The 8,756-nt window shown below is 48.1% G+C and overlaps 1 protein-coding gene across 1 annotated transcript; it reads left to right on the top strand.

Annotated features, from left to right (window-relative positions):
• The first annotated feature begins 7,002 nt into the window (after positions 1–7,002).
• On the top strand, positions 7,003–8,316 carry Fjx1 (four-jointed box kinase 1). The gene has a single exon (XM_027936320.2). It carries the CDS (start codon positions 7,003–7,005, stop codon positions 8,314–8,316), a length of 1,314 nt encoding a protein of 437 aa, XP_027792121.1.
• Positions 8,317–8,756: the final 440 nt, after the last annotated feature.

Below are 8,756 nucleotides of genomic sequence, written 5' to 3'. Positions count from 1 at the left end.
GTAACGAGGGCTCAAATATGTGTTGGCAACTTTCTCTTGAATTTGCAAAATTAATTCACCAATGCTTCAGTCTCCAGATTCTAGTCTCTAACACTAGTGACTGCAAGGACTTTCTTCAAAAGCAGGTCTATAAGAGAGCTACATGGAATAAAGAGAATTGAAAATGTTAGTCTCACCATAATTGAAAGGGTTCTTGTCAACCTTGACATTCTTTCCAGAAACACAATGTGGGATTCATTCAAGCAGATAGGTTAACTGCATTCAAAGACTCTTACATTTCCTGACCTCCTTCTAGCTACCCAAAGGATTTAGCTGGATCCAGGCATGCGCAGTAGTCTCCTCTTATCTGTTGTTTCACATTCCATGGTTTCATTTTTACTCAATAAACCACAGTCTGAAAATATTAATTGGAAAATTACATAAATAAATAATTCATACATTTTAAATTGTGTGCCATTCTGAGTAGTCTGATGAAATCTCATGCTTTCCCACCTGGGATATGAATCCTCTTTTTGTCCAGTGTATCCATGCTTTATATGTTACCCACCTAAAAGTAGCTTTCTCAGTTCTCAGATTAACAGTCACAGTAGTGCTTATGTTCAAATAACTCTTATTTTACTTAATAATGACTCCAAAGCTCATGAATAGTGATGCAAAGGAGGCACCAAGGAATAAAACATGGATTAGCATAATCCAGGGCATAAACATGATTAACTCTGATACGAAGTTGCAACACAGCAAAGCATAGAGAGAAATACATTGTATATATGGGATTCAGTACTACCCAGGGTTTCAGGCATCTACTGGGAATCTTGGAACATGTCCCCTATGTATAGGGGGGACCAACACACACACACACACACACACACACACACACACACTCCTTAAAGGCCACATATGACATGAGATCAGTTAAGCAATTCTTAGACAACCCAGATTATGGTCAAATAGAGACACCAAAAAAAGATAAATGATCCCCAAGCATAAAACAATATACCCTACTGGAAGAGAAAATGAAAAATAGGGACTACTTTAGTTCAGCCTGCTATAACAGGATATTATAGCCTGGGTGACTTAAACAAACAAATAATTATTTCTCACAGTTATGGAGGCTGGGGAGTCCAAGATCAAGGTAGCGGCAGATTCTGTGCCTTTTGAGGGTACTCTTCCAGATTCATAGACCACAGTCTTCTTGCTGCATCCTCACATGGTAGAGAGCTTACGGGGCTTCCTTTATTAGGACACTAACCTTGATCACTTCTCGAAGGCCCCATCTCCTAAAACCATCACAATGGGGGTTAGATTTGAACATAGGAACTTGGAGGGGACACAAACATTCCATCCACAATAGGAAGCCATAAATAATGGAACTGTAGCCCAGAGGGTCAGAGAATGGTCCAAGGTCAACATTTGACCAACGCAGACATCATAGTTGGTGGGAAGAAATATAGTACTCCTCCTGGCATCCCTTCTCTCTCTTCCCTGTTGTAAAGCCTTGAGAAGGATGTTCTTGGCAACTTCCATCTTTGGGAGACTCAGAACAGGTCAGGATGAAGAAGGAAGACTAGTGAGAAGGAACTAGAAGCTGGCTGCCTGAGGCTGGCTGGAGTCTCTGGGCTGTTAACAAGAGTTGTCCTGGGGACCCAGTAGAGCCCAGATGATCCAGCTCCATGGAGAAATCACAACATCATCTGGGAAGATGTCAACTGGGGCATAAAGAAGGTGCAGTGGGCTGGAATCGCAACTGAGTTAGGCCTCCCTAGACCCAATGAGGCTTAGTAAATACAACAGAAGAAGAGAAGACGTTCTCCAACTGGACAATGGAACAGCGAGATAAGGAAAAAAAAAAACATAAAAACATTGAACATCAGGTCACTTTTTAAGCACTTTAATCCGGGGACTAATTTAATCAACATGATAATCCATAATATTTGTCACTGTTAATTACTATTGACCATTAGATGTCATGTTTATTGGAGAATCCTTGGAAAACTGGGAATGCAGCCACCATTTGACCCAGCTATCCCACTCCTAAAACAGCATACTACAGGGACACAACCACATCAATGTTTATAGCAGCACAATTCACAATAGCTAAATTGTGGAACCAACCTAGATGCCCGTCCGTAGATGAATAATGGATAAAGAAAATGTGGTGTGTATATATATACATACATACATACATACATACAATGGAATATTATTCAGCATTAAAAGAGAATAAAATCACAGCATTTACAGGTAAATGGATGGAGCGGGAGAATATAATGCTAAGTGAAATTAGCCAATCCCAAAATAACAAATGCCGAATGATTTCTCTGATTTAAGGGTGCTAATTCATAATATGCTGTGGTGGTAGGGGAGGGGGTTAAATGAACTCTAAATAGGGCAAAGGGGAAAAGGGGAGGGCATAGGGGTAGAAAAGATGGTGGAATGTGATGGTCATCATTACCCTAAGTACTATGAAGACCCAAAGGATGTGACTCTACTTTGTGTACAACCAGAGATATGAAAAATTGTGCTCTCTATATGTAGTATGATTTGTAATGCATTCTGTTGTCATATATAACAAATTAAAATTAAATAAAAACAAAATCTAGAGAACAATAAAAAAGATATCATGTTTATTATTGATAATGTTAATAGTACTATAATGACTGATTTTATAGTTGAGTACATTGAGGCACAGAGAGGTTAAGAAACACACCCATCGTCACACTACTGGTAAGTGGCAGGGTTAGATTTTTAAACCCAGTAATCTGGTTTAAGAGTTCATTCTCTTCACCATTTCATTTAATAGCAGCCCTAGAGCACATCATAAAGCAAAATTCCATCTGAGTTTAATCTGCTTTGATTAAATGCAATACTTTTATATTTGGCACTGTCCTAAGTAGTTCATAATTTACAAAGGATTCTAGAACCTCAACCTGTCAGTTAGCACTCTATGACCTCAGGTTTGTCACTGCTAAGCTCCAGTTTTCCCACCTGTAAAGTGGGGACAATACTACCACTTGTGGATAGGGTTAAATGGGATACAACACATGCGGGATTTAGCCCCACACCCATCCCATAATGAACACTGAATAGGTGTTTGCTGCCACCGTTGTTATGGTTACTATTAATATTTCATTTGAGCTGCATAACAATCCCATGACTTAGGTAGGATTTATTATCCTCATTTTTCAGGTTCAGAAATTGAAACTCATAGCAGGTAAAAAACTAGCCCAAGGAACATGCCAGAAAATGAAAAGGCCAGACTTGGAAAATCTTCCAGCTTCAAGCCTTCTTCCCGGCTCCTAGCACTTAATCGCCACCCCCACCCCTTCCCTGGGAGGCACGGTTATATGAGCCAGATCATTTTTCACACAAGACTGCAGGCAAGTTTGAAGATATTGGAGGTCTAGGCTTGGGGAGAAAATCTTGAGGAGTATTAAGAAAGTCTTAAAGGTGCAAATAAGTTCCCTGTTTAGGGACAGGCAAGCAGCACCTCATTCCCAAGCAACAGCCAGAGGGAAGGAAGGACTGAGATTACACTCTGTGGTGATCTGTGTATCCTAGCCACCAAGGCTTGGCCTCTGCTGGGTATCTTCAGGCTGGGAAGTAAAGAATCCTTTCCTTTGTCCAACAGGCAAAGGAGAGGATGTCTTTAAACACCATCTAACATAAATCAAACACCCTTTTAAATCTGTTTTGCACTTTAGGGTTGGGTAACACACCTAAGGTCACACTTGGTAAGTGGCAGGGCTAAGTACATATGGTGGGGTTTATTCCATTGGTTTTCTGTAATTCTGCATTTCAATGCACTTGTTGAAGTTTCTATTAGTACACTCAGTTCTGCTCCATGGTGCATTTAGTCCTGGGACTGAGACAAAAGGCCACTCAGTGATAAAGTCAGCCCAACTTTTAAGGTATAGATCTTAACCAATTTTTCTTTTTTAAAAATATTTTTAGTAGTAGGTGAAAACAATATCTTTTATTTATTTATATGTGGTGCTGAGGATCTAACCCAGTGCCTCACACATGCTAGGCGAGCACACTACCACTAAGCCACAACCCCAGCCCCTTAACCAACTTTTTAAGCTCCTGTTTCTTCATCAGTACCCATAATAAGATTAGGAGACCCTGGAATTTGTCTAGCTCTGAAGCTATTCATCCCAGGCTGAAAATCATGTGCTTCTGCCCATATCCTTTATGCAAAGCCCTCAACAATATTTTTTCCTTTTAAGATCAAGTTCTTAAGTGCTGGGAATGGCATTGGCCAAATTATATTGTTATATTATGTATACCCATAAATGTGTAACAAAAAATCCCATCATTGTGTAAGATTGTAATGCACCAATAAAGAATTTGTGTGGGGGATGGGGGGGAGATTAAGTTCTTATTTTGTGTCCTTTAGTGGTAAGGTGTTAAAAAAAAAAAAAAAACTCAACACATGCTACTTGCAAAGTTTCATCTCATTGGCATTCCAATTATTTATTCAGCAAATTATTATTGAACACCTTCTAAGTGCCAGGCCTTGTGCCCAGGCGGCCCTAAAATAATGGGCAAGAGATACTCCCCATACAGACAATGAAGGCTTCCTGGTAGTTATTTACTTATACCTTGTGTTAATGGCCAAAAGGCAGAGCCACCAACTACACTGGATTTCCCTCCATGGCCTCCAGGACATGGTTTGGGCCCCAGTAGCCATTTAATACTCTCACAGTTTAAGTTAATTAATCATCCAGTTAAAATGTACTTTTCTTTAATTAGATGATGTTCTACTTATGTCCACAAGGTGGAGATCTTGCTTATAGTTTCAGGCTGAAAGCACGGTATGAAAAATACATTCCCAGTTGAAGTTAAACCAAAAGACAAAAAATTAAATTCAATTTACTGAGCACTTATTTAGTGTAGTATACTATGTTATGTGGTAAGAGAAAAAAAATGATAAGAGAGTCCCTACCCTCTAGGAAAACTTGAGAGAAGGGAGCTTGAACAAGGAAGGAATATAACATCTTTTAATGAATTAATATATTTGATGTATCCATAGGGGAGCTATTGTAATCCCTTCATCAGATAAGAGCCATAAAAAGGCATGACCGTGGTTCAGAACAGGTTCAACAAAGATCCATACTTCAGTCATATGTACTTACCACACCTGTCGAAACACTCAAAAGCATAGCACTAGGTCAGGGCTGGAAGGCCCAGATGTTATATGAGCATGAGACTCAGATCTGTGGACTTTACCTCTCCAGATATAGCTTTTTTGATGCCTATGATGAGCCACAAATATTAGAGTCTCTGTCCTACAACTCAAGGGCATTTATTCTTTGGAGAATAAAATATATATGCTGCCAGCTGATGAGGTAGTACAGTTGAAAGTTCCCCAAGAACACCTGATGGGGGAATGAAAAGAGGAAAAGAAACACTTGTAAGGAAACATTTTAAAACTTTGGCTTTCAGGAGGCGGATTCCACCCCCATAAACTCAACCAGGTGTCTAATTTGGGAATTTCTAAAGCGTAGATTCTGGATGCATTGGGATGATGCAAAGAGGGAAGGGAGAAGGCCAGTTTGCTTCTAAGAGAATTCCTGGTGGGTTGAACCCAAACTCCCTACCATTACTTTTCCCTTTAAATGATCAAAACTGGTAGGTCAAATGCAAACTGGTGTTCTTGTTTGGTTTTCATTTGTTTAACTGAAAATTATAGCCGGGGAATAAAGCGACAGATTAAAATGGCAGTGAGGTGAAATATAAAATAATATATATATAATATAGAATAAGTTATATATACATATAATAAAGTTAAATGCATAATTTTCTTAAAGCAGAGAAAATCAAATGGCATACAGCCCAGAGACCTAGGTTTGCTTTTTAGTGTCTCCACTTTGCTAACTGTCAAATCCTGAGGAAGCCCCGTCCCTTCTCAGTGCCTCAGTTCCCTAGTAGGCAAAGCAGTCTCATTTCTTCAGAGAAGCCATTCCTGACACCTCTCTCCCCAGCACGAAGGTGATATCCAGGTTATGAGGCGTTAATTCTCACTTAACGGAGACCCGGATCTGTGGACTTTACCGCTCCAGACCAGAACCGAGGACAATGGCTTTGTTGAGTGGATGCAGAAGTGAACGGGAACTGGCCTCGGTGATCTAGGTGCACCAAGAGGTTTGATTCCCGGAGTCCCTTGGAAAGGCAAAGCAGGCAACCTCAGAACTCTAGCCCGCAGTGACCGGTGGGGTGAGCGTGGGGTGAGAGAGGGGATGTCGGTTGAAAGTTGTGTGCTACAAAAAGATTCCTCTCCTGGCTGGAGTCACATACTCAGTGGCTCCGACAGATTCCCGGGAATTTACATAAGGCAGCGTGAATCATCCTGAAGAAAGCACAGGGACCCGCCCTGATCCTCGCCTGGCAGCGCCCGGGGCGCGGTGGGGGTCTGTGTTAAGTTTGTGGATCAGGCGCTGCCCCAAGCGAAGGGACTGGGCGTTCACCCTCCTCCCCACCACCCCCCAGCCAGGGCATGGGGCGGGTCCCTCCAGCCCAGCAAAGAGTCAGGCTTAGCGCCGCCGGCTCCGACGCCCCCGCGCGGGCTCCGCCAACCCAGCTTCCTCCCGGCCCCTAAGACCCGACCAAGTGTGGGGCCACCTCTCCCTCCTGGAAGGATCCATCGCCGCTTTAAGGGGAAGAAGAGAGGAAGGGGCGGGGGAGCGGGGGGCGGGGAGCGGCGGCGGAGGAGGGGGAGGGGGATCCCCCTCGCTCCCACGTGGTCCGGGCGCATGTGAATCGCGCCCGCCCGAGGGTCTCACAGCGAAATACAAAAGCAGCTGGGAAGCAGCGGCGAGGCGAGTTCCCAGCGCAGGGCAGAGCGCCGGACAGAGCCCCGCAGCGCCCCGCGGCCGCGATGGGGCTCAGGCGCCCAAAGCCCCGGAGCCAACAAGCTGCCGGGCCCGCCTCGCCGCCCCGACCCGGGCGCCGGGGCTCGGCTTGAAGCGGCGGCGGCGGCGGCACCGGCGCGGCCGCGGGAGCATGGGGAGGAGGATGCGGAGCGCCGCCGCCACCGCGGGGCTCTGGCTGCTGGCGCTGGGCTCGCTGCTAGCGCTGTGGGGCGGGCTCCTGCCGCCGCGGACTGAGCTGCCAGACTCCCGGCCGCCCGAAGACGGACTCCCCCAGCGTCCGGCCCGGAGAGGCGGCCCCGCGCCGGTGCCTCGCTTTCCTCTGCCCCCGCCCCTGGCGTGGGACGCCCGCGGTGGCTCCCTGAAAACTTTCAGGGCGCTGCTCACCCTGGCGGCCGGCGCGGACGGCCCGCCCCGGCGGCACCCTGGCGAGCGCAGGCGGCACGTGCCCGCTGGGCGGCCCGGGCTGGCGGAGCGCGCAGCGGTGCACGAGGGTGTCTTCTGGAGCCGTGGCCTGGAGGAGCAGGTGCCCCGGGGCTTTTCCGAGGCCCAAGCGGCGGCGTGGTTGGAGGCTGCGCGCGGCGCCCGGGTGGTGGCCCTGGAGCGCGGGGGCTGCGGACGCAGTTCGAACAGACTGGCGCGTTTTGCCGACGGCACCCGAGCCTGCGTGCGCTACGGCATAAACCCCGAGCAGATCCAGGGCGAGGCCCTGTCCTACTACCTGGCGCGCCTTCTGGGCCTCCAGAGCCACGTGCCACCGCTGGCACTAGCTCGGGTGGAGGCTCGGGGCGCTCAGTGGGCGCAGGTGCAGGAGGAACTGCGCGCCGCGCACTGGGCGGAGGGCAGCGTGGTGAGCCTGACGCGCTGGCTGCCCAACCTCACAGACGTGGTGGTGCCAGCGCCCTGGCGCTCAGAGGACGGCCGTCTGCGGCCCCTGCGCGACGCGGGGGGCGAGCTGGCCAACCTCAGCCAAGCGGAGCTGGTGGACCTGGTGCAATGGACCGACCTGATCCTCTTCGACTACCTGACGGCCAACTTCGACCGACTTGTAAGCAACCTCTTCAGCCTGCAATGGGACCCACGCGTTATGCAGCGCGCCACGAGCAACCTGCACCGCGGTCCTGGAGGGGCGCTGGTCTTTCTGGACAATGAGGCGGGCTTAGTACATGGCTACCGGGTGGCAGGCATGTGGGACAAGTATAACGAACCGCTGTTGCAGTCGGTGTGTGTGTTCCGCGAGCGGACCGCGAGGCGCGTCCTGGAGCTGCACCGCGGTCAGGACGCGGCGGCCCGGCTACTGCGCCTCTACCGGCGCCACGAGCCTCGCTTCCCGGAGCTGGCCGCGCTTGCCGACCCCCACGCTCAGCTACTGCAGCGCCGCCTCGACTTCCTCGCCAAGCACATTTTGCACTGCAAGGCCAAGTACGGCCGCCGGCCGGGGACTTAGCGTCACCCTGAGGAAGAGAGGAACAACCGGGACTGGGGTGTGGATGAATGGGGGAAGGGCGGTCGCCCCTGCCACCGCCTGGGACCAGCTGGGCCAACGCCCAGGCAGTGACCTGAGCGCAAAGGTGTTTAAAAACTAATGCTTCACCCATCTGCCCTTTTTTTTTTTTTTTAATCCCTCGCTTTTTTCCTTTCAAAGTTCTAAGAGGGCGAACTCACCGAGGCGAGAAGTGTAACATTCCCTCCACCCAGCTTATAAAAGGATTCTTTCCTGTGCCGGAGCGGAGACTGGATCCGAAGAAACTGGCTGCTGGGGTTTGTTCCCCGGGTGACGGTCTCTGTGGGAGATGAACCCCATTCTTGGACATCCCCCCCTCCCTTTCCAAAAAAGGAAAACTTCCGTTTGAGCGGTTGAGCTAATTCTTCAATTTCCTACCAAAC

Source organism: Marmota flaviventris, chromosome 9, assembly GCF_047511675.1.
Source record: "Marmota flaviventris isolate mMarFla1 chromosome 9, mMarFla1.hap1, whole genome shotgun sequence".
Classification (NCBI taxonomy): Eukaryota; Metazoa; Chordata; class Mammalia; order Rodentia; family Sciuridae; genus Marmota; species Marmota flaviventris.
The sequence above is the reverse complement of the archived record's forward strand: the minus strand, read 5'-3'. Positions and strand labels throughout refer to the sequence as shown.

Excerpts from the sequence above, each read along its gene's own strand:
- Fjx1 (XM_027936320.2), top strand. The coding sequence starts at position 7,003 with ATGGGGAGGAGGATGCGGAGCGCCGCCGCCACCGCGGGGCTCTGGCTG.